The sequence below is a fragment of the Silene latifolia genome, chromosome 9 (genome assembly GCF_048544455.1).
Source record: "Silene latifolia isolate original U9 population chromosome 9, ASM4854445v1, whole genome shotgun sequence".
Classification (NCBI taxonomy): domain Eukaryota; kingdom Viridiplantae; phylum Streptophyta; class Magnoliopsida; order Caryophyllales; family Caryophyllaceae; genus Silene; species Silene latifolia.
In genome coordinates this window covers 168040092-168065431 of record NC_133534.1, presented here as the reverse complement: position 1 = coordinate 168065431, position 25340 = coordinate 168040092, and the positions used below count along the sequence as shown (strand labels likewise).

At 39.7% G+C, this 25340-nt stretch overlaps 4 protein-coding genes across 11 annotated transcripts; 1 reads left to right on the top strand and 3 right to left on the bottom strand.

The window, feature by feature from the left end:
• Positions 1–1604: 1604 nt before the first annotated feature.
• On the top strand, positions 1605–5281 carry LOC141600193 (uncharacterized). The gene is made up of 2 exons (XM_074420379.1): positions 1605–4351; positions 4751–5281. The coding sequence occupies exons 1-2, from the start codon at positions 1714–1716 to the stop codon at positions 5188–5190; spliced, it is 3078 nt and encodes a 1025-aa protein (XP_074276480.1). The 5' UTR covers positions 1605–1713; the 3' UTR covers positions 5191–5281.
• A 507-nt stretch (positions 5282–5788) lies between these two features.
• LOC141601866 (uncharacterized) lies at positions 5789–8278 on the bottom strand. Its single transcript, XM_074422171.1, has one exon. The coding sequence runs from the start codon at positions 8276–8278 to the stop codon at positions 5789–5791; it is 2490 nt and encodes an 829-aa protein (XP_074278272.1).
• A 17-nt stretch (positions 8279–8295) lies between these two features.
• Positions 8296–9162, bottom strand: LOC141601865 (uncharacterized). Its single transcript, XM_074422170.1, has one exon. It carries the CDS (start codon positions 9160–9162, stop codon positions 8296–8298), a length of 867 nt encoding a protein of 288 aa, XP_074278271.1.
• Positions 9163–11701: 2539 nt separating this feature from the next.
• LOC141600191 (nuclear poly(A) polymerase 4-like) lies at positions 11702–24777 on the bottom strand. 8 transcript variants are annotated; one of them, XM_074420373.1, is made up of 13 exons: positions 24202–24777; positions 24045–24122; positions 19504–19611; positions 16853–16915; positions 16607–16768; positions 15759–15872; positions 15610–15672; positions 15197–15526; positions 14950–15114; positions 13629–14582; positions 13435–13527; positions 12388–12424; positions 11702–12250 (listed from the first exon to the last, which is right to left on the bottom strand). In XM_074420373.1, exons 1-13 carry the CDS (start codon positions 24340–24342, stop codon positions 12246–12248), a joined length of 2313 nt encoding a protein of 770 aa, XP_074276474.1. In that variant the 5' UTR covers positions 24343–24777; the 3' UTR covers positions 11702–12245. The 8 variants fall into 8 exon arrangements, with proteins under 8 accessions (XP_074276474.1, XP_074276471.1, XP_074276472.1 ...); XM_074420370.1 differs by having other exon boundaries at positions 11702–12253; positions 13435–13539; positions 24202–24758; XM_074420371.1 differs by having other exon boundaries at positions 13435–13539; positions 24202–24758.
• Between the last annotated feature and the right edge of the window lie 563 nt (positions 24778–25340).

Sequence of the window (25340 nt, the reverse complement as noted above, 5' to 3'; positions counted from 1 at the left end):
GAAATTTTTTTAAAAAATAGAAACGAAATAATTGAAAAAAAAGGGTGAGGTGGTTGTGGTTGGAGGCGTGGTGTAACTTTAATATAGAAAAAAATAAATCTAAAATAAAAATCACAATTTATTTTCAAAAACCTAGATCTAAAAAAAAAAAAAAGATAAAAACGAGATCTCACAAAAAAAAAAAAAACGAGATCTCACAAACACTATTTCATAACTAATAGATTTGATATTAAAATCAAAATATAATTTATAAGAAACGAAAAACAAAAAAAAAAAATCTAAAAAAAAAAACGAAAGGAGCCAGATCTGAAATTTCAAAAAAAAAAAAAAAAAGTGGCGGCATTGGAGAAAACGAGGAAGGAGCCTGCGTTGTGGCGGCTGGAATGGAGGTGAGGAGGGTGGGTGGTGGTGGTGGAGGGTGTTGGTATTTGTTGGCGGTGTGGCGGCTATGAGGGCGGAAGTTTGGTGGTGGGTTGTGTGTCGGGTGTCGGGCGAAGGTGTGTGGCGGCGGGTGGGTGTTGGCGGCGGGAAGACGAGGGTGGCAGTAGGAGTGGGTGGTGGTGATGGCGGTGGGGGTGGTTTCGGTGTGGTGGTGGATGGGTGTGTGGTGCTTTCCGTGAGGGGTGAGGGTGTGGGTCGTGAGGGTGGCAGATATGGGGTCGGGTGGGTGGTGGGGGAGGGTGGTGGGTCTCGGTGGTAGTGAGCAAGAAGAGAGGAGGGTAATTTTTTTTTTTTTTAGGTTTTTAGGTTTTAGAGAGGGGAGAGGAGAGGAGATGAGGTATAAAATTGTGGGAGATAGAGAGATAAACAGTTGAAAGAAACTATATATATTAAATTAGAGATTGATTAAGTGGGTTAGTAATTGATTAGGTTGAGTAGAGAGATAGAGTGTTAATTAGACTAATAATCACCATTTTTACCTTTTAATCTCAGCCCTCCAACTTCTTCATCCAAAGGCTCACAATGAGACTTATGGACTCACATGTAAGAGTAGGACTCACATGATCCTAACACTATATATATATATATATATATATATATATTATTGATTGATAACGGAATAATGATGAGAATATAATGCTCCCAAGTCTCGAAGACATAATTACCTAATACTTAATGGCATGTGAGGCCTTCTTCTAGAGCTAAAACAATGATTTCCAATAGTTGCTAATCACCCCACTAGTCATATTTCACAAACCAAGTTGGGTCCATTTACACTCGTGTTAGAATTTGCCATTGAATAATACGGCTACCAATCCACTCTAATAAAAAAACATATGTCTTAATATAGTGATTAAAACGATATTGTGTATAATAGTATGTCTCAGGTTCGAATTTCTCTTTTTCTCTATTGTAATGCGATTAGGTGTGTGGTTTTTGAGACCCAAAAAAAAAGACCATAAATCTCCCTTAAAACGATATTGTCCGTCTTAAGCTTAAGACACATGCTTAAGACGGATAATGCGATCTTAAATAAGAATTTGGGAACAATAAAATTAATCAATTTTAGTGGCAATCTCAATAATTCCTTCCTTTTCCAGTGTTAATTTCTCCAACCCACTTACAGACACATTTAATAAAAACAGCACTCCATATTTGATCTCAACAACCATTTCAATAATTTTCCTCCGTGATATACTTCCTTTACCACAAAGTCCTACTTCTTGAAGTACAGCAGACAGCAGGAAAGACTCTCCAAACCCACGTAAAAAAATGTCAAAAATACCCTCCAAAACCCTCCTCCATTTGCTCACTCTCTTCTTCTCATGCCTACCCATATTGGTAATTTCACAAGTTCCATCATCTTCTGATCAAGCAATATTACTCAACATAAAGAAGCAATGGAACAATCAACCTCCCATGCAGTCATGGAATTCTACCACCTCCCATTGCCTTTGGCATGGTGTCTATTGCGACGGTAGCGAGGCGGTCACCGGGATATTACTAGGAAACCAAAACATCATGGGCAAAATCCCAACATCCATTTGTGATCTCAAGAACTTAACCACTCTTGATGTTAGCAACAATAGCATTCTTTCTACTTTTCCTACATTTATATACAAATGTTTCAAACTTCAAACTTTAAACCTTTCTCAAAACTACTTTGTTGGTTTCTTACCAAATGACATTAATAAACTTTCTCCAAATCTTCAACACCTTGACCTTAGTGGTAATAACTTCACTGGTGATATCCCAAGCTCATTAGCTCAACTCAAAGGCTTAAAAACCTTACATTTCGAACAAAATTTGTTCAACGGAACATTCCCTTCTGATTTCGGAAACTTAGATAGCCTTGAAGAGTTAGTGATGGCATACAACTCATTTACCCCCATGAATCTGCCCATCGAATTTGGGAAGCTCAGAAGTTTGAAGTTGTTATGGATGACTCAATGTAATTTGGTTGGCCAAATTCCAAAGAGTTTTCGCAATTTAGCAAGCCTTGAACATTTAGACTTGGTTGCGAATAATTTGGTGGGTGAAATACCAAGTGAGTTGTTCTTGCTTAAAAACTTCACCTATTTATACTTGTACAGAAACAATTTATCTGGAAACCTTCCAACCTCAATTGAGGCCTTGAACTTGGTAGAACTCGACCTTTCGATGAACTACTTATTGACAGGACCAATTCCTGAAGCACTAACCAAGCTACATAAGTTGGAAATTTTGGCATTGTTTGACAACAAATTTAATGGAACTTTGCCGTCAAGTATAGCTCTAATGCCTTCACTGAAGAGACTAAAACTTTTCAACAACCAATTTTACGGTCCTCTCCCTCAGGACTTAGGTATACACTCCAAGTTAGAGGGTTTCGAGGTGTCAAACAATGGTTTTACAGGCCAATTGCCGGAAAATCTCTGCCAAGGTGGAGCGCTATTAGGTGTTGTGGCATTCAATAACCATCTAAATGGAACCATTCCAGATTCTTTAGGAAGGTGTAACTCTTTATTGACAGTAGAAGTGTACAATAACAGCATGTCAGGGGAAGTTCCTCAAGGGTTATGGAGTTTGGCGAATATATCAATGTTACAGTTGAGTAGTAACCAGTTTTCAGGCCAACTTCCAAATAAGGTGGCTTGGAATATGACAAGGGTAGAGATTGATAACAATAGATTTTCCGGCAAAATCCCACAAACTGTGAGAGATTGGGGTGGTTTAGTGGTGTTTAAGGCAAGCAACAACATGATTTCAGGTACTATTCCATTGGAACTAACTAGCCTTTCGCAAATAAACTCGTTACAACTTGATGGTAATCAACTCTCAGGTGATCTTCCCTCAGAAATCATTTCATGGAAAAATTTGAACAGTTTAAATCTTTCCAATAATCAGCTTTCAGGATTCATTCCACCAGCTCTGGGATCGTTACCTGTCCTTAATTATCTTGATTTGTCTAATAATCAGTTTTCAGGGCAAATCCCGCCTGAAATCGGTCAGTTAAAGCTTACTTCACTCAATCTTTCATCTAATAAGTTTTACGGGAGAATCCCTTTTGGGCTTGATAACAGTGCTTATGAGGGTAGTTTTCTGAGCACCAATTTATGTTCTGATGGAGGAGTTTCAGACCTTCAAAAATGCTCCATTTTACGACTAAAGACGAGGACTCTATCCTCCAAATACCTTACCTTGGTTCTAGTCCTTGCATCAATTGCTTTCTTAGGGACTTTATACTTCACAGTGTCCTTGATTGGTGAATTCAGACGTCGAAAGCATAACCAAGATCTCGCAACGTGGAAACTGACCTCATTCCATAAGCTAGACTTCACAGCAGAGAAAGTCCTAGCCAACTTGAACGAGAGCAATATGATCGGGTCAGGAGGGTTCGGTCAAGTATACCGGATCCCTGTGAATGAGTCGGGAGATTATGTGGCAGTTAAGAGGATATGGAGTAACGAGAAAATGAGCAATACACTCGAGAAAGAGTTCCTTGCTGAGGTTGTGATACTGGGTACAATTCGGCATCTTAACATAGTCAAGTTACTCTGTTGTATTTCGAGTGAGAACTCGAAACTCCTGGTTTATGAGTATATGGAGAATCAAAGCTTAGATAAATGGATCCATGAGAGTAGAAGGCAACCCGTGTCATCAATAATGTACGTACCAGGTCAACGAATGGTGTTGGATTGGCCTATAAGATTGAAGATTGCTATAGGTGCTGCTCAAGGACTCAGCTATATGCATCATGATTGTTCGCCTGCAATAATTCACAGAGATGTGAAATCCAGTAATATTTTGTTGGACTCTGAGTTCAATGCCAAGATTGCTGATTTTGGACTAGCAAAGATTCTAGCTAAGCCAGGTGGAGAGCCCGACATAGCTTCTGCAGTTGCTGGATCATTTGGCTACATGCCCCCAGGTAAATGTTTCAGAAATTACTCTTTTATTCATTAAGCTTTCAAATGAATTTAAGAGCTAAGACTTTTTTTTTTTTTTTTCCTTTTACAAACAAAGTAAGGCCACATGAGCAGATTTTTTTTTCCTTTTAAGAGCTAAGTTTGTTTTACTTCAATTTTCAAAATCGTTTTAAGACCCAGGTCATGAGTACCGCCACTAGACCTGCCAAATAGGTTGGGCAGGTTAAAACGAACTTGGAAGGGTTTAACCTTCGTCCTTCACTATTCTCTTTTAGTTTTATATCAACACATAATTTGCATAATTTTATCTAGTTTTCGCGTAAACAGTAATCAGACTTCACCAGCTAGGAAACTGAACCCTGAACTAATTGGATGTGAATTACGAAACAATTATTATGCAGAATATTGCTACACAAGCAAGGTGAATGAGAAGATAGACATCTATAGCTTTGGGGTAGTACTTCTTGAGCTAGTTACAGGAAAAGAGCCTCAAATCGGGGATGAACACTCCAATCTTGCTGAATGGGCCTGGAAGCATTACAATGAAGGGCATCCCATCTCCAACATCCTTGATAACCAGGCTAACGAACTTAGATATATGGAGGAGATGACGAACGTGTTCAAGATAGGGTTGATGTGCACAAGCACATTGCCTTCTTCCAGGCCTACAATGAAGGAGGTTTTACAAGTGCTAAAACGTTGTAGTGTCCTAGAAGATTTTGGAAGAGCAAAGGTGGGGAGTGAGCGCGACGCTTCCCCGCTTCTTGGAAGAGGATATTACGTCTCTAGTTGTAAAAACAGCAAGAAAGAAGAGGAACATGACGATGATAGTGTAGTTTGAAATTGTAATAAACCATACTCTAATACATAGTACATGTTCTTCATTGAAAATACTCTAATTATTTGTTAAGTTGAGCAATTGGATAAGGCGACATGAGTATTAAATGTCAATAGATTGTATCAGTATGACACAAGTATCTAGCTTAGTACTGATTACAGTGTTTTAATATATTTCAAATTTACAAAAACTCAAGTAAAACGGTATCATTTTAAGTTATAACATTCTCCTTTCATTTTGATACAAAGATTAAGGAAACACATTACCCCAAACATACAATTAAATTTAAATCTCACACACACTTGCCAAAAAAGGAAATAATAAGAATGTATTGGGAATAGACAAAAAAGGAAATAGGAAATTTTATTGTGAATAGGAGGGAGCATTAAAAATCGGTTGAAGTTGACAACAATGTAGCGAGAGAGCAGGTTGAGAAAAGTACAATAACTTGGTATGGTAGTCAAGAAAGACAGCTTCTTTTTTTTTTTTTTTTGACAGTAATACATAGCATAGCTTACAATAGAGCTTTCCGGGCAAGATTATGAGCTATCCTATTCACTCCCCTAGGACAATAACTAAGAGAACAACAGTGAAAACGAGACTATATGATAGACTTAAGATCCCGGAGAATGCCGCTAATAGACGCAATCGCCTTCTCTCCTTGAAGAACCCGCATAACTAAAACAAGACAATCTGTAACAAGTCTAATATGGAGATAGCCTTCTTCCAAGGCCCAATTTAGCGCCATGATAGCAGCATGTCCTTCGGCATGCAGGGCAGAAGAAGCAAACGTGCGAGCATGAGCAGAAGTCCTTAAGGTTCCACTACCATCCAACAAGCACCACCCCATACCAGAGCTTCTATCATCTCTCCAAGCAGCGTCACACTTGACAGTGCAAACATTCCCACAATCAGGCCCACCAACAATCCAAAAAGGAAAGGAATTTCTAATCCTCTTTGCTAAAACAGAATCAGGAGAGATGTCCACGGGAGGTGCTTGAATAAGGCAATCACTCTTGTTACAAACAACCTCATTCATACCCTGAATGTCACCCAGAATAGCAGTGAGAGCACCCATAGGCCAAGGGCGGCGGTTCTGGAAGATCATCTCATTCCTGCAACACCAAATTCTCCAGAGGGTAGCAAGAAAGGGGAAGAGGAGGGAGTTAGGATCAGGCCCTTTTAAAAAGTAAGTAACCCAGTTTATAGCCCAATCCCTAACATCAATATCCACCCCTTCCGTGAGTCTGAGTCCTAGAGGACAACCAAACCAGAGAGCCTTTGCAAAGCGACAATCTCTGAAGAGATGAGAGAGAGATTCCATACATGGGGTAGAGCCTTCACAAAGAGAGCAGGTAGAGCGCCAATGCATAGTTCGTTTAAGAAATTCAGTACCAACGGGAAGGGCATTAGCCATAAATTTCCATAAAAACACCCTTAGTTTGATGGAAATAGGCAATTTCCATAGCTTTGATTTGCAGAAGGCAACAATAGTGGCAGACATTCTAGAACGATCAGCAGCCGAGTTAGAACCAATAGATAAACCCTTAGCAGCAGCATAATATCCAGACTTGACAGTGAAATCGCCATGTCTGGACAATTTCCAGTAGAATGAGTCATCTGAAGGTTGACCCGGGATGTAAGTTGCGAGGATTTTTTTCTTAACTCCCTCACCCGGATCGAAACCAAAAGAGGAGAAATCCCATCTCCTATGATTATCATGAAGATCACCAACCAGGAACGTAGCATTAGTAGGAGTAACAATAGAATCCCCACAGAGGTCACGAAGACTGGAGCCCTCGATCCATCTACTCGTCCAGGCATTAAGACGAGAGGACGAGCCAATCGTCCAAGCAATATTGTTGAAAATAAGATCAGAGCCCCAGATTAAGCTTTTTAGAGCCCATGACGACGCTTGAGGAGTCTTCCAACGGTTCTGGAGAAACGGATCATTTTGCACACCAAGCTTGGGACCAAGAACTTTGCTAATAAGGCTTCCTGGAACATTTAAAATTCTCCAAGCAGACTTGGCGAGAAGGGCTTGGTTAAAACAACCAATATTGCGAAGACCAAGACCCCCTTCTCCCACCGGCCTACTAAGGAAGTCTTTACTACACCAATGAATAGACTTATTAGTTCTAGTTCCACTCCACCAAAAATGCACCATCAAAGACTGGAGCTTTGACGTTACACTTACCGGTATGCGAAATACCGATAGAGAGAAAAGAGATAGTGAAGAAAGAACAGAACGAATAAGGGTCAATTTACCAGCCGAAGAGAGAAGAATGTTATTCCAGGAGGATAGCCTGCGCTTGGTTTTGTCAACGAGAAATTTAAATAAGTCCCTTTTAGAAGATCCAATACTCGTTGGTAGGCCAAGATAATTGCCAAGATCATTCTTAGAAGCAAATTTGTACTCAGTTAAGCACTTCTTGACCGTCATAAGTGAGCAATTCGGGCTAAAGAGAATAGAGGACTTATCTGTATTGATGCATTGCCCAGAGGCAACACAATATTCATCAATAATATTCATAAGAAAGTCCAAGTCCCCATAATCACCGCGAATAAAGAAGAGAGAATCATCCGCAAATAATAAATGGGATATATCCGGTCCGTTCTTGCATATTTTGATACCCTTTATGAAGTTGCCATCCTGAGCGTATAGAATCATTTGAGAGAGAACTTCCGTGCAAAGCGCGAAGATATACGGAGATAAGGGATCACCTTGCCTAATCCCACAGCGAGGTTTAAATTTTTCCATAGGTGCACCATTAATCAGGATATCATAAGTTACAGTTTCAATCGTACTCATAATAAGGTGAACCATAGAGCCCGGCAAGTTTAAGCTGGATAGCACCCCCCTAATGAAGTTCCAGTTAAGTCTATCATAAGCTTTACTCATATCAGCCTTAATCGCCATCAAGCCCTTCTTACCATAATTCTTGTGATTTATAACATGAAGGATTTCTTGAGCAATGACAATATTATCCGCAATACTTCTATTTGGGACGAAAGCACTTTGGAAAGGACCAACCAGATCATCCATAATCCCTTTTAATCTATTCGCAATACATTTTGTAACAACCTTCATAATCACGTTGCGAGAGACTAATCTACCGAAAATCCCCAACTCTCTCCAGGACAATCATTTTTAGGGATGAGAACAATAAAGGTTTTATTAAAATCTTTAAGCACATTACCCGAGTTGAGAATATTGAGAGCACCATTAATCACATCCTTCTTAACAATAGCCCAATATCTCTGGTAGAAGGCTGCCGGTATACCGTCAGGACCTGGTGATTTTAAGGGACCCAATTGAAAAACAGCCTGTCGTACTTCATTTCTCGAATAGACACGACCCAACTTGGCCCTCTCCTCAAAGCCTACTTTACGCTTGAGATTATCAAAAAGATAACCATAATTACTCATGTAATTGTCAAAGCCTTCAGGCTCAGCATCAGACTTAAAAATAGTGGAAAAGTGTTTAAGAAATAATCCACCAATCTCCTTCATATCAAAAGTCCATTCATTAGACTCCTTCATAATACCCAAGATGGTATTAGCACCAGACCGTCCTTTAACCCAATTGAAGAAATATTTAGTGCACGTGTCTCCTTCACAATTCCATTTCAGTTTTGCACGTTGTCGCCAATATGTGCCAGCAGCAGTAGCGAATTCCATAAGCTTTTTGTGACATAAAACATAATCCTCAGTGACACCACCATTCTCAATATCAATGAGATAAGACTCGAGTTCTTGATCAAATGCGCTCCACTTTAAGCCCCACTCATCTTTTTTGTTGCAAGCCCAAAATCTGAAGGCATTATTGGTACGACGTAGTTTGGACAAAAGAACTTGAGAGTCATTACCCTTATCATTTTTTTCCCATCTTTCCTTAACAAGACTATTACATTCAGCATAATCAAAACACCAAGCCTCAAGTCTGTAAACTTTCTTCTTGGTGTAGAGAACCATATTTGTATCAAGGATTATAGGCGCATGATCCGAGATTTGGATAGGTAAGTGCTTGATGAAAGTATTAGGGAAAATAGAAAGCCAATCATTGGAAGCAAAACCCTTATCAAGTCTTTCAGAACCGATGTGGGCTTTCCCTATTATGCACCAGGTGAACCTAGGACCCTTAAAGGGGATATCCATCAGACAAAGAGTATTCTTCCAAAGATGAGAATAAGTCGGCTCCTCTAATCAAATTATCACCTCCTAACTTATCAGAAGAGAACTCCACTTGGTTGAAGTCTCCAATAAGCAGGAAGGGTTTGTCGAGGGAATTAAGAATATTAGTAAACGATTCCCACACAGCACCTCTTTTAGTATGATTAGGTTCACCATAAACACAACACAAGTACCACAAACTACCCTTACATTGGTTAACCAAAAGGATAATGAGATTGCAACTGATAAAGACACATTCTAACTTACAACTGCTTTTCCATCCAACCCAGAGACCCCCCTTTAAACCCTCAGCATCACAACCAACAGACTCAAGGAAACCCATGGGGCGCAAGTGTACATCAACAGACTGTACATCACACTTAGTTTCAGAAAGGAAAATAAAATCCAAATTATTTTTAAAAGACCTACAAATAGCTCTAATTTTAGGAATTGAAGGGGCAAGCGGATCCTTAAGACCCCTACAATTCCAAGCTAACCCTTTCATGGAAAAAGAGGAGATTGAGACCACCGCATCCGAGCCAACCAACAACATAGCCAAACCCCGACATCACCCTACCAAACACACCTCATACAGAAAAAGCCCCATCAACCATAAGGAAATCAACAGAGCCGCCACCACCACCAACCATCCAACCCAACCAAAGCAACCAAGACACACACACATCAACAACCACTAAACCCAGCCTCACCCAAAACAAAAGAAAGGGTCAGGAAACGATAACCACAACGAGGACCAACAGAGAGCCCGACAAACATCGACAAACACGAAGACCAAAGCTGCCCAACAACGACAAGCCACAAAGGCTCAAGCCCCCAACTGACTTAGAAAGCACTGCGACACCCAAACACGCACCATGGGCCAGCAAGATGACCCAAACAAGACACCAGACAAGACACCCGTTTTACCAAACGATACATCCCAGGACCACCGCCCCACAAACAACCAGAGCCAGCTAAGGGACAACACTAAAAGACACAAAAGAGAGAGGGTATAGGACTAATAGGTGGGGGAAATGGGGGGATCACCATATCAGGCCCAAACCGGAAGAGCTGAGCTCATCGACACAGATGGACAACTGACTACTGCAGAAACAGGAGAAGCAGACCAGGGGTGGGGGGAATGGGGGGATCACCCCTGGCCTAAAAAACGAGAGGGTATGGGACTAATAGGTGGGGGAAATGGGGGGATCACCATATCAGGCCCAAACCGGAAGAGCTGAGCTCATCGACACAGACGGACAACTGACTACTGCAGAAACAGGAGAAGCAGACCAGGGGTGGGGGGAATGGGGGGATCACCCCTGGCCTAAAAACGAGAGGGTAAGGGACTAATAGGTGGGGGAAATGGGGGGATCACCATATCAGGCCCAAACCGGATGAGCTGAACTCATCGACACAAACGAACAGCACGGCGACAGGACAAGGTACCGGAATGCGGGAGCGTCAAACGGTGAACCAACCACATGCCGGTGAGGCGATAGTCTTCAACGCCATCACCGAAAACCACGATAAAACCAACGGAAAAAAACGGGCAGCGATAACTAAAGACAGCCGGACAGGAGAAAGATGGTCAGTCGAAACCGCGAACATAACGGACTCAGGCGCCTCAAAACAGTCGGGTCAGACATCTAAACCCAATCAAAGCAGAAAAGGGGAGCTGGGTTAACAAAGCAAACCGTAAGAAAAAGCACGGAAGGTCATCACCGGAAGTCGGCTAGGACAGCCGCAACCCCAGAAACAAATCAGACGGTGAAGGAACGATGGGTGGATGGGAGGCCGACGAAACACGATTGAAATTGGGGGAAACCAAAAATGAGGTATGTCGAATCGCCGGAGATAGGACATGGGAGCGACCTATCTCCGGCGATTGGATAGGGTGAGGTGGAGGGGGCTAGTGTGGAAGGCAGATACGGTGGAGCAGGAAGATCAGGGGTTGGTGGTTCCGACTTGCGATTTGGGGGTTTTTTTTTTTCCCTGCTTTCTCTCTCTAATAAGGTGGTGTTGTTAAGAAAGACAGCTTCATACCCTACAAATTAACAAATAACGTGCCTCGCTGAAGTGTAGAAAGTCCCTTGGTCTTCAATTTCTGCTCTAACTTTTAATATCTAGAAAAAATTAATTAAAATGGACTAAAATGTCACTATGTCGGTACAAAATTCTCCAAGTCACCTTACCCCACATTCCCTGTTAATCAATTTTTAATTAAACATGTGAAAATGAAATGAACAAATACGACATCACAAAGCCCCAGTTTTAAAACTACACCGGAGAATATTACCAATAGGCAATAGCTCCATTTAAGATAGAATTAAACTAGTACTAGTACAAAACTACAAATTGTGCTTTTTATAAATCCAAGCACATCCATAAAAATCACAAGAGTTTTCAATTGTCTGGAGGCAGGAGTGACAAACTGACAATTTAAAGAGGATATAAAGCTGATTACCAGATATCTATACACCATTTAATAACATGATTAACCAACCAAATAAAGCACTACTGCCGCGATAAATCACACTTCTCAATTCTACTCCGAAATTCCATAGTGTCATATTCATCCTACATTTTTTTTTTTTTTTAAATTTAAATTTTCTTTTTTCATTTCATTTTTCCCTGATTCATAAGGCGCCCACAGCCTGCACAAATATCACACAACGGGCCAGCGACTGAACTCAGAATAATGCTGTTGCTGCAGTGCTGCTATGCTTGCTCCCATGAAACCAGTTGGAGCAAACTGCACCCGGAAAAGTAGAGTTAAATCCAGCAGTGAATCTTTGTGGCACTTACCAGAACTGCTGGTGTTCTTTGTACAAGTATTTCACTGATGGAAACATTTGATGGTATCTGCAATCGGACATCGGGCTTCAACCTGCTAAAAAGGAGAAAATGCCACACAGGAAACCAAAGAATACAAGTCATCAAAAATTTGTGAAGTGGAAAACAAAGTTGAGCATCATGCCTTGTTTCTGGCTTCTGAACAGAATTCTGGAGTAGAAGAACTTCTACCTTGAGTTTCTATGACCATGCTCACAGCAGTACTTGACTACAACAGTAACAACTTCATGTTAGGTTCTAAGATGAAGACCAGAAAAGTTCAACAAAAAAAACATCTATGGTTTTATAGTGTCCTAGCCATGGCATTGAGACCACATCGTCGCCGAGTTTCCGTTTTGAAGGTTTTTGTTGGTTTTAAAGGTCACAAGGCACGCCAAGGTCCGACGAGATGAGCCGCGATACCTTTTGTTGCCTCATAAGAAGGAGGCACCCTGTTTTTGCAATCAATTATGTATTTTCATGATAAAATTGAATGCAAGAAAAAAAGCTAGAAATAATAGGGCATAGGAAAGGGAATAGTTTGAAAAAAACAAGAAATATGGAAATCGCATAGCAGTGCCGCTCATTCGCTGTGCCTTATGCAAAAGCTGCCACGGTTAAGCATTCCTGAGGCAAGCTATTTTCAACAGGCTAATCATTAGCCAGTTAAAAATTGCACGCCTCAGAAATTAGTATCAAAAACAAGAAATCAAGTCGTGATGACTCATTCTAAACTCAAGTCTCAAACTGAGAATTAGTATCATGGTCCTAGCACTTATCAAGTCATCAGGCAGCATAACAGCAGTTGCATGTCAAAGACATGCTTTGGGCAAAGAAAAAGTGAACTATACGTCTATACTACAGCTAAGCTATCAGCATGGGTAGAAGTTGCACAAAGCAGTTTCAGCATCAAATTACCAGCTACCAGGTATTAAAAAAAACTATCAGCTATCAGCACGGGTAGAACTTGCACAAGCAGTTTCACGTTTTCAGCATCAAATTACCAGCTACCAGGAGTAGAGCAAGTTTTTTTAAAAAAAAGAAAAAAAAAACATGGAACTCAAGAAGTTAAAACTCGGTAACTACGGACAAATAGCTTTGCAAACCATGAAACAACTTTGATCAACTAAATACTCCTCACTCTTTGATTGCGAGCATGGACATGGAATCACCCAACTAAATCATCGCAATATAGAAAAGAATAGATCAATAAATCAAGAAGGTAAGAAAGCATCAAACCTCAATCTCTTCAGTTGATCCACCTTGGAAAACACTGGTCCCACTGCGTCCATTATCTGAAAGCAAACCTTGATGTGGTCCACAAACATTATCCTGCAAAGACCCCTTCCCTCACTGATTCAATTTATATTCATGGCCATCTGCCATAATTTTCGAAAGCTAAATCCCATATGAATCATGACAAAGTAACTCACCTCACGATTGATTCCATTGATGCTAACACTGGTTTCAAACACGACCCCATCTTTCACTTCCTCTGGCTGCTCAATGTTAGCCACTGTTTCAGCAATGTCATTCTTTGCAGCCTTCTCTATAAGATCTTTTGCTCTTCGGAAGGATTCAGTCTGAGAAATCTCAAGACTAACACTTTCATCACTCTTCCTATTCAGACATGTATCCTTAATTCTATCACAGATATCACGGGATGTCAAACCCTCTTGCCCAGACACATCCATAGGTAAAGCTCCCACTATCCTTGCTTTGTCAGACGAATCTTGCATGACCAGTGGTGTGACATTATTGCCCTTATTTAGATGCAAAACACGTGAATTTATACTTTTATCACCGTCTAACTGCCCAAAGGGTAGTGAATCTTGTGACTGGCTCAAATATTCTAATGTATGGTTTGATTTCAACACTTCACCACAGCTCAATGGAGATGGACTATAAAACCTAGAGCTAACCTCTGGAGAAAGAGCTTCGAGCCGTTGTGGACTGACTGATGCCTTCTTCTCAAGTCGAGACGGAGTCAGATCACCCATCTCGGAATCCGTACGCCTTTTCAGAGATCTATCGGTAGAGCCAGAGCTATCACCTTCTGTGCCATCACAACTTTTCTCAACAAGCTGGCTGGCTTGTCTCCGGTGTCGTTTATAGCCTTCAGGAAAAACATATAGAGGAAGTTGCTTTCTACGAACATGTGATACATACATATCCATGCCAGGTTTCCAGTACATATACATGTTCACCTCCTGCCTGAACTCATCAACAGTCCCCCTTATATCAAACTGCTGCCCTTCATTGACTTTGACCCCTTGTTTCCGCTGCAAGCCCATGAAGAAAGCACAATGGGCACATTGCTTAGATGTGTCTACATACTCATATGGGTACGGATGGCACTGCAACATGCCAAAAGTATCTCTCTCTATCTGCAGGTAAGAAGAAATAATCAACGAGAACAAGGAAGATTACTTGTCTCCATTTGGGGGATCAAATAAAGAAATCATTAAAGTGGCTATGCTTCTTTTAGTTGCGAAGAAACAGACAGTTGATACTATTTTCTACGTAATTTTCATTATGAAGTATCCAGAAAAAGTCTCTTCGTGCTGTCCACGCAGGTGTAGGGCATACCTCCGACCCCCCTTACTCCTCCATTTGTGGAATCCCTTGAGGTAATGCTGTTGCATCACGGGACATTACTTCCCAGTAAATGCTACGAGTACTATTTCACTGTTTACTAAAAAATGTTGACAAGGTACAAATCCTAAATGACCCCAGTTTCCAAGATATAAATACCTTCAAAGTTAGCTGTCGCAGCCGAGATTCCACCCAGCCTTTCCAAGCCAACAAGTCATCAGTATCTTCTGCAATAATATCCACTTGCAGATAATTTTTGTATGCCTCAAAGAAAACATAGGACTCAAAAAGACTACTCCATTGGGCCTTGTTCAGATCAATATCCTGGACAACCATAACGATGATCTGGTTACCTAGTCATACAGGTGCATAATAATAAAGCGCAAAGGGAGTCCTGTGCTCTCACCTGGCAAATTTTATTGCCATACTCAAACTGCTCCATCATAACACGGAGAGTACTTGTTGAAACATTGTAGCTTGAGTTCATGCATGGATAGGCGGGAGTGATAATCGGCATATGATGGGTACGATCCCGGGGATTTTTACGAGGATCCCACACAGGAAAACCTAGATCATCTTCTTCAATTGGGCAGAGCATAACAGGATTGGGCCAACGCCATTGTGTAAAGACTCTAAAAAATCGAGAAACCAACATACTAGGAACAGCATTTGGGTAAAGTTGGCATACTCTAGCCACTAAAAGAGCCCAGTTCACCCCACCAAGAAACCCTGTAACCTACATACGTAGAAAGAAGAAAATGATACCATTTTGAGATGGTAGTTCTACAACAACCACCAGGGAAAAAAAAAACATCTTACATTTGAATAGACACCACGACGCCTTGCCCAATGCTTGAGACATCTGAGAGTTGTCCGAAAGTGCTGTAGCAACAGTTTGTCAGAATTGATTCTCAACTATGCAAGTAATACAGCCTAGTAGAAACTGACTGCAAATGTTTCACATTCACCTCAACATTCGGAACCAACTTGAGAATTTGGTCTGCAACTCTGCATCCATTCAGGCTACGAACAGTTTGCTCGTCAACATTGTAAAGTACTGACCCCTGAGAAATATCCAAGTCCTAAAACAACCAGGTAATAGTTAGTTAAATGGTTGAGGGAAAATTAGAATAAAACTCTTCTACATACAATATTTGAACATGAACCTAAGAAAGTAATTCAAATAAACATCCTTCGACCCTCATCACCATCACTCAAAAGCAAGTCATGGAACTTGATCACAGAATGTTAGTGTGTGTAATTAAGGATGAAGAAAAAATTTTGATTAATCATGCAAGAAAAGGCTTCCACCAAAACGCAATTAGAATATTCCCAACAAAGTAGAAAATGAATGACAACGGTGAAATGGCAATACCCAAAAAAGTCACAATAACCAACAGCATAATAAAATGAGATGGTCACTTGTTAATCAAGACTTACACAAAGTAGAAGCTGAAGGGGATTTGTTTCTCTATAATTGGTTTTGGTTCGATATCAATCAAGACGTAAAATTGGCAGATGAGTGAAGACATTAATTAAATGGTGTTTAAACATGCTAATTAAGAATAGTTGTTCTGGATCAGAAAGAAGGCTACAAGGAAATTATATTAAACAAAGTACAAATACTGCAGGACTGGATCTCAAGAATTAAAATATGAAACACCTCAGCGTAATAAGAGACAACATAGATTAGAAAACCATCCCCATCAATTTGTATAGCCAGCCTCAGATCATTCTGAGGAAAGAGGACGAGGACAAGGACTCGGGCAAGGAAAATCCATTAGTGACCAATTAGAGAGGGACATATTCTACTTACATCAGGAACAATCAACATCGATACACTGGCATAAAGGAGGTCGATTGATACTCCTTGAAATTTGAATTTCATTACAGGAACATGAGCATCCGGAACCGGTTGAAGCTCTGTAACTTCTTCGACTTCAGCAAGAATATCATGTAGTATCAAAAAAAAGTCTTCCTAAATGAATAAATCATGTAATATTAAGCACATTTCCAAAATAATAATTATACTTCACAACTAACAATTTGAACCATAACTTACATCACGGTTAACATAGGAAGGCCCAACGCACAAAGTGTCTATGTCAGCCCCAGGTCCATGTACCTGTCATAAATAGCAAATCTCAATTGATTGTCATCTTAAAGCACCACATAAGAACCAGATGTTTCTACAGAAGAACCTTGCGTGGGTCACTCGAGAGATGCGAAACTATATTCAAGGGATGTAATAAACTAAACAGTTCAGGAAAAATGACGCAAAATAATTTTCACGCAAGCAGTAAGGTGTAACAGAACCAAAGCACAAAAACTAAAATTATATAGCTTTAAGAAGACAAAGACAAGCGAACAAACTGAGAAGATCATATGCCAACACACAATCAAAATCTACAATTACAAATGCTTCATTAGGGCATGCAAGAGGTGAATAGCCTGTATAATCACTTTTCTTGTGTCTGGCTGCAGGGTCTAGACTCTAGAGCAATTAATTGCTCTGAACAATATCCAAATTTGCAAGGACCTGATGAATCGTTACTTTCTGCGAACCAAAACATAGGTGATTCACAGGGAGCAAACTTCTTCCTCTTCATGTGATGCAAGAAGTAAACAAAGACAAGGAAAGATTTCAAAGAGAGCATGATATGCACAGAATTGGGATTAGACTCTCTGAGGAATACAGTAACAATTCAACTGCTTGTCAAATCGCCTCCAAGGCTCTACGTATATTCTTGCCAACCATGAAGTAGTAATCCCATTTGCAGCTTAAACATTTTTTCAATGTCCAGCGTGGCCATGACCAGAAGTCATCTACCAGTCAGATAGCATGACCATAATTGTGGATTACACATGGAGGAAGAACGAAAAAGAAAAATTCAAGAGAGGACAATGACTTGCCCACAGTACTACTAGAGAAAATATGTTGTCCAAATAGCATTCCACATAATAATTGCCGAACAGAAGGAGATGAATCGATCAATCTTCACATAGACTATTCCCCAAGTATTCTATACTTTGTCTTCTAAGACCCAAATAATAGCTCAAGAAAAATACTCCCATGGATTTTCCATCCTCTAATACTCCCAAAGCTTAAAGTAGAAAAATAAAACTATCTCCCAAAAATAATTAGTCGGCCTACTACAACTGTCTCCAACCTACCCAACCAAAATAAAACTATCACACCAAAATAATTACATTGTACTCCCTCCCATTCTCTGCAAAAGCACCCTTTGACGAATATATGTGAGTAGTATTTTATTCAAAAGGTGCTTTTCCAAAGAATGAGAAGGAGTATCAGACATTTAGTTTGTCAATTGTAGTTGGCTTCTCGAAACATTTAGTTCAAATAAAACTGTGCCACATTTCTGGAAACTCTGTTTTCCAAATAATGCTCAGAGTACAAAGGGATGCAAAAAACTAGCAATTTCACCAATTTTTTATGAAGGAGCTACTCAAAAAATAACGTCACAGTCCCCTCGAACATACCAAACCTGATGCCACAAAAGAGCAAGCCTGAATTTCTTACACCCCGAATCTAAAAGCTCCCTAATTTTCTATTATATGTTGCCAAAAGAGCACCAGCCTTTCTGATCAGTAAGTACAATTCTGGGAATAAATCGAGAACAAGTACATCCAGTCTCATCCCATTTCGGCATTTACATTTCAACGACGAAGAAACTAGAGAAAATACATAAAGCATGGTCTCTAACTGAGAAAAAGGCATCTCCAGTTGTCACCTTTTATCATCAGCTCCTGGTGCCAAACAAAATGAAAAATGATAAAAGAGAGCTAGAGTGCTCGACTCAATGGGAACAACTATGGAAAATCATGCACAAATAACCACCAAAACATAATGAAACATCCAATACCATCATCTATCTCCACCTGTTGTCGTACACTCCTACTATAATGAAACTGCCTGGTGCTTTGTCTGCAAATAATATTCCATTACGCACGCCCACATGCTGCAACTAATCGATAACAGAACAGGTTCAAAGCTTGCTTGCAACCAAACATAGACAGCACTCTCCAAGACAGTTACACAAGCCCATGGAGAACTTTCCAAATTCTATAAAACCTTCAGAATGGTGTCATATAAAAGAACCCCAATAAGCCACAATAATGGGTATTGAAGACCCTCTCAAGTTCTCAGAACAAGACTAAAGACTCACCAAAGATAAAGAGTTTAGCAGAACCATTTTTTTAGAGATTTTTTTTTTTTGGGGGGGGGGGGGGGGGAGCATAAAAGTGCACACATCCATTTCCATAAATTCATGGCATTGTTGCTTGCATGTAAAGTTTCTTTGCAAATTATAAAAAAATAATAATTAAAAAAAATAAACAGCACAAAGTATTTCCTCCTCTTAGAAACAGCAAAAGTAGAAGTTGCTGCAATAGCCTGAATAGTTTTCAAATCGAAATCGAAACCGAAACCACCTCATAGCTGCAGCCACCAAAATCTGTCCTGCGCTAGGAGAGTCACAAAAGACAGAATTTCAACCGATTTCAATAGCATACCGCTCCATGACTCAGTACAGCCAAAAAAGTACACCAAAGCAGTGAGGCACAAGCGTGCACAACTCTTGATTACTTAAATCAAATCCTAATTTAAGTACAAAAGTAAAAGAAACAGCGGCGGAAATAAGTACTAATACAAACAACCCCGACATTTTAAGGCAAACACAAGATCTAACTCACCCCAAGTCTATAAGAACCAAAAGTAAAAATCAGAGCATTTGCATCTGCCACCATTTGATCTGTGTATCCTCTTTGGCGTGTCAGCTGCTTCACCCACCCCTTGACAATCTATATCACAAATATTAATAAAAACAAAGCAGTTTGCTCTTTAGAATACAATGCAAATATCATAATTAACATCAAAAAAAAGAAGCAAATGTAAATGTTTTTGAATATGAAATATGGCGACTTAAACCCAGTCTACCACCAGTCCCTATAAAGTGAAATATGCTACCAGTACTATTATTCAACCTTCCTCATGTCAAAGACAGCAAAAGAATAAAGGTCAGTTTTAAGAAAAGAACAGTATACCTGTTTTGACAAAGAACTTTTCTGACAATAAAGTTAACGCCACTTGATAATTAGGAGTGCTTTAAAACAATAGTAGCCTTGATAATTTGCAGAAATCAGCATAACAGCAATTCCAGGCTTTTTCACACATTGTAACATAAGCCAAGTCACTAGAGCAAGATTTAAAAAAGTTCTAAAAAGATATTATATATACATCTTATATCCCCCAAGTATAACATGCCCTCCTTTAAAATAAAAATTCCTCCGACAACTGTCCTCCCATGTTCATCATGCCTATCCCATAAGTTTTCACCAAAAAGAAAAAAAAAAAAACACAAACAGCTAGTATATCCAAATGGTTTCCTTCCTTGGACCATGTATTACTGATTGATAATCATTTGTACTAAAAAATTTATATCCTAGCAAGATAACTGATAACCTCAAAAAAAAATGCTCTCAATTTAACAACAATTGATTGCACTAGCTCCTATTCTACTAGCAACCTAACCTGCCTTCACCAACTGATTGATGTAACTAATTACTTGTCACACCATAATTATTACCATCATTATTATTTTAAGGAATACACCAATATAGATTTGACCACAATACCTTCCCAGATCACAATTTTACTCGTCATCTATTCTGATGTGTCAATTTAACTGTCCAAATAAGTCTATAAAAGCAGATTCGACATGGACTTTCTTTAATTTATAGTTACGTATATTCAATGCCCCATTGAAGCATTCATATAAACATGCAAGGGCTTAAGCAACTATTGTTTTTCCATTTCCTGATCCTTATCCAAAACAATTACCCTTCGTTTGGATTTTGAATACAAAAAGAGAAGGGAAAGAGGGAAAAGGAAATGGAAATGGACCAATGTCATTTTCCCTCCATCTATTTCCTTAGCATGAGGAACTTTCATCAGGCTAGTAGAAGGGGAAAGAATAAAACCATTTTGTCCATTCCCTCCCTCCATTTTCTAACCAAACAATGGATTGTGTGCCCCTCTCTTTCTCTTCAAATCCTCCCATCCAAAGAAAGTCTTACCTAGGGGTGATAATGAGACGAGACAGATCGTGAGCAACTTGAGATCGGCTCGGTCAAAGCTCGGCTTGTGCGAGATCGGCTCGAGCTCAGGCTCGGTTCGAGAGTTTAGCGAGTAAAGTCGAGCAAACGTTGGCTTGGCTCGAAAAGCTCGTGAGCGGCTCGAACTTGTGTGATTATATAAGATATTGCTCATATTTTATAAAAATATTTTATCATGATTATATCTTTGTATCACATATATCAAATGTCTCACCGATTCGCCAAATATTTTTACAGTTAACCTTTGAGCCTTGTTATTGAAAATATCGGAAGAAAAAAAATCAAAACATTAACCATTATATATAGGCTCGATTTGAGCTCGAGTTTGGCTCGAGCTCGCATTAAAGCTAGCCGAGCAAGACTGGCCTTGCTTGGGCTCGGCTCGGCCCGGCTCGTCTCGTTAGAACCCCTAGTCTTACCCTACACGAAATAGAAACTTCTGCCTGCTAGTAGTAAAGATGTATCAGACTCTTAAATAGAAAGAATGATTCACTTCATGTAAAATAATTATGGTTTTGCCTTCTTTGGAGGTTCCTTTGGTAGATGGGAAGAAACAAGACATTTGATTAGATGAAGCAGTAGTGCAGTACCGGAGCAGAAGTACAACTAAACAGAGAGGGGGCACATTTAATACCCTGGTACAGAAATGACTATCTCTCACTGAATTAGCTACCTCCACGGCCACATAGATACAACAATACCATCTAAGCAATCAGAGAAAATTCTATATGTCCAATTTTTTGTTCATGGCATAATAAATCAAAAATATAAAGGGGCATTTGGTTCACACTATGGGAATGGGAATCAGAAAGGGAAACAAGGGGAAAGAAAAGGGTTCCCCTTTGATATCCTTACTTGTTCGGTTTGACATGAATAAGGGAATGAAAAAATAAGACCCAAAACTAACAACCGCCCTAAACCCATCACCACCGCCGCCACCACCAACACCTACACTGGTGCCAATCTCAGCCCTTCCACCGGCCCGGCGCGCTGACTGTCCCCTTGCCGGAGCCCCCCTAACCGTCAGCGACCTCCTCAAACCATCCCCACTCCCCTTCGAAACCCATCTTCCCTAACTCCTAAACACCACCAACGCCAACAAACGCCCACTAACACCACCGAAACTTCCTCCCCCGCCCCCAAAAACAGCAGATCGAGGTGTGGGGCTGGTTGATGAAGTTGGCCACGAAGTCTGAAGGTGACGTCGGCGAGTGGGTCGGAGTGATGGGCCGGCAGCACAGCCGATGGGGATGGTGTTGGGGTAGAACGAGGTGGTTGGTGTTGGTGGTAGAGGTTAATGGCGGATATAGGAGTTTTACTGGTGATGATAAGAGACAGTAGAGAAAGAGTATGGGATATCTTGGGGGATGGGGAATCAACTTGGAGGATTTTGGAGTAATCCTATTCTGAAATTTGGGTAAAGTATAAGAAAAGAGTGGGTAAACAAACAACAAAGGGAATGAGAGGGGGTTTCATGAATTCATTCCCTTTCCTGAGTACCCCAAACCAAATGCCCTCACATTCAACCTTCATTGCACAAAATCAATGTGCCCAACACATGGCACTTCCACTCCCCTTAAGAAGCCTAGATGCTATGCGTTTTGCTAAATGTTTTCACTTGGTCCATTACTTAGTCTAAAATATTAAATAGTGCCCCTGAATGCTTCAGAACCCCCCTCCCCCTAAAAAAGACACAAGTGTAAAGAGTCTTAAAGGTCCCTCCATTTTTTCCAATAAGTCCCATTTCCCATTTATGACTTTTGTCAAATCACCCTCATTTCTCCTTATGGTAAATTTTTTGTCAACAAAACAATCATTATGTTCTCCGTCGCTCTCATCATATGTGTTAATCTCATCCCATGTGCTAAAAAATTACTAACACTATCCCTAGCTTTTTCACTCTCCTAAAAAAATGTGTCATAACTCATAAGCCTATCGAGCTTAATAGAAAAAACGGAGGGTGTATTACTGTGTTACTGTAAGTTCTAAAATAATTGACCTCATTTGTATTCTGTTGAGAGGAAATTTTGCCACCAGTTTCTCAGTATAAAGTATTAATTAAAAGTTGAGTATCTTTATGATATTGGCTTAGTTTAGTTCTTAACTATACCCTCAGTTCCAACGGGTTGTTCAGATTACCTTCTATGACTGTTTCAACAAGTTGATCACGTTTCCTATTTCAACAAGTCTTCACTGGTTTATATATTTATAACCTTGGTCAATCACCACCACCTTAAGCTTACCCTACCTCACTATGACAACCCTCACCAATGTCACGCTACAGCCGCCTTTGCATCACCACCACAAATCTAGCCCTACTCCAATCACCATTACACCACCACCATAAACCTAGGCATGGACAGCTCCAACTACGGTCATCACGAAGTGAGCAACAGACAATGTCCACCATCTCCAGCCACCGCAAACTTCTCCAGTTAGCCTCAGTCACCATCAATCTTGATTTGGAAAAGATTAGAAGGGTAGGCGCAATGACAAATGCCCTAGTGTGTGCAAGGGTGAGTCACGGATGGAGGTACAAGAACGAGTGAAGGATGATGATGGAAAGGTGAGACTGCAGAGAGGCAAGGAGAGAAAGATAAACACAAGGAGGGGTGGCAGTGGTGGCTGACTTGTGGTGGCAGTGTATAAAAGTAGCAAGTTCGGGAAGGGGGAAGGGTGAGGTAGGTGGTGGGAAGAGGAATACCTCAGGGTGGATTGCAATTGTTTTAACTTTGAGATAAAACCCTACTCATACGCAGTCATACCAATTTCTCCTCCACAACAACCACCTTAATGAAACGGTATTTCTCTTGTTTTAGCACATACTCCATATTATACAAACACAGCAAGATTGTCGTTCCTTGTTGCTAAGTATCAATCACCATTTACACAATCATCAAAAGCAGCATTATACTTTTAGCTCCACAATTTTAACCAAAACTCATCCTAGCTTAGCTAACTAATCTCAGTTACTAATTCCCAAGTCAAAAACTCGTGAAACATACATGAATCACCTATGATCTAAATTCCAAAAGAGGATCACTAACAAAGGTTCATACTTTACAATTCATACGATCAACTGACAAATTAATACTTTGAATCAAAACCGAAAACATTACCTCGTGAATGCGATTAAGCACCTCCACTCTCTTCTCAGCTTCTTCCTTACTCTCGTACAAACCCGAATCAACAAGAGACTACATAACCAAACATATAATGTTATAAAAACAACAAAAGATTCAATTTTTTTTCCTTCAAAATTCAATAATAAATCACCTTCTCAAGCTCAGCATTTCGCATAAGATCGGCCTCGGAAGGACCGGCGACTGAGATCGGCTTCGTAATTCCATACTTGTTCACCGGTATCGACGGTGAATTAGCGTTGATCAGCTGCTCTCCACCACCATCACCGCCCATTTTAATAAATAAATAAAATAAATAAAAATTACAGAAAACCCTAAAAAAAAACAAAAGAAAAAGATTGGAATTAATTTTATTTAAAATTAGGTCATTTGATTGGGTTTCTCTCCCTATGAGAAAGGGAGAGAAAAGGAAAAGGAAAAGGAAAAAAGGGGAAAGAGAAGGTAAAATTGAGTGTATTTATTTATAGAAATAGAAATAGAAGTGATTAAAATTAGGGTTTGAAGAGGGAACTGAAAATTGAAATGAAGATGAATTGATGAGATAATTAGAAAGAAGAGGAAGAAAATGACGGGTATATTATACGTATAGGCGGGCGGTAGGCGTCAAACAGAAGAAACAAAGAACTGCGATTTTGGAACAAGATCAACAACAACTGCGAAGTTGGAGTAGTAGAAAGTAAGGGGAAAGGTACATTTGGCAAGACCCCTTGTCTTTTACATAATTTTACTAGTAGTATAATATAGATCTCGAGCTAAAGCACGGTTTTTAGGTTGTACTGTTCGAGAATTTATTAAACAATTAAAATTTAAATGTCCTTTTTATCCTTAACATTTATAATTGCGGGCGTGTAGTATTATGTGGATATTATGAGTTAGAATAAATAAAATTTGACAATCTTACCTGAAATAAAATTGACACTTTAACTAAAACATTTTTTTGTGAAAAAAAAAAGTTGTTACGTAATTGAACAACTTATGATTCTTTTTTATCCATATAAAATCTTCCGGTGAATTATTGTAATTTTTATTATAGTACAGAGTAAGTAATATATAAAAAAATAAAATGTACGGAATATACATTAATTTAACAGTATGACTAAATTTATATAGTTATTTTAATATTATACAGTACTAATTAAGATACATATACATGAGAAAAATGTGATGACAATAATATATTAAAATGTATTAGGCCCAATCATAAAACCTCCAATGTTAGGCCCAACATAAATCTAGATTAGTCCCCAACAAATTAGGTCCAACTTCTAGCTT

Excerpts from the sequence above, each read along its gene's own strand:
- LOC141600193 (XM_074420379.1), top strand. The coding sequence starts at position 1,714 with ATGTCAAAAATACCCTCCAAAACCCTCCTCCATTTGCTCACTCTCTTC. Across the intron at positions 4,352-4,750 it reads ATTTGGCTACATGCCCCCAG|AATATTGCTACACAAGCAAG; the intron begins GTAAATGTTTCA and ends ATTATTATGCAG.
- LOC141601865 (XM_074422170.1), bottom strand. The coding sequence starts at position 9,162 with ATGGTTCTCTACACCAAGAAGAAAGTTTACAGACTTGAGGCTTGGTGT.
- LOC141601866 (XM_074422171.1), bottom strand. The coding sequence starts at position 8,278 with ATGAAGGTTGTTACAAAATGTATTGCGAATAGATTAAAAGGGATTATG.
- LOC141600191 (XM_074420370.1), bottom strand. The coding sequence starts at position 24,342 with ATGGGCGGTGATGGTGGTGGAGAGCAGCTGATCAACGCTAATTCACCG. Across the intron at positions 24,123-24,201 it reads GAAATGCTGAGCTTGAGAAG|TCTCTTGTTGATTCGGGTTT; the intron begins GTGATTTATTAT and ends TTGGTTATGTAG. Across the intron at positions 12,425-13,434 it reads GATCAACTGAAGAGATTGAG|TCAAGTACTGCTGTGAGCAT; the intron begins GTTTGATGCTTT and ends TTACTGTTGTAG.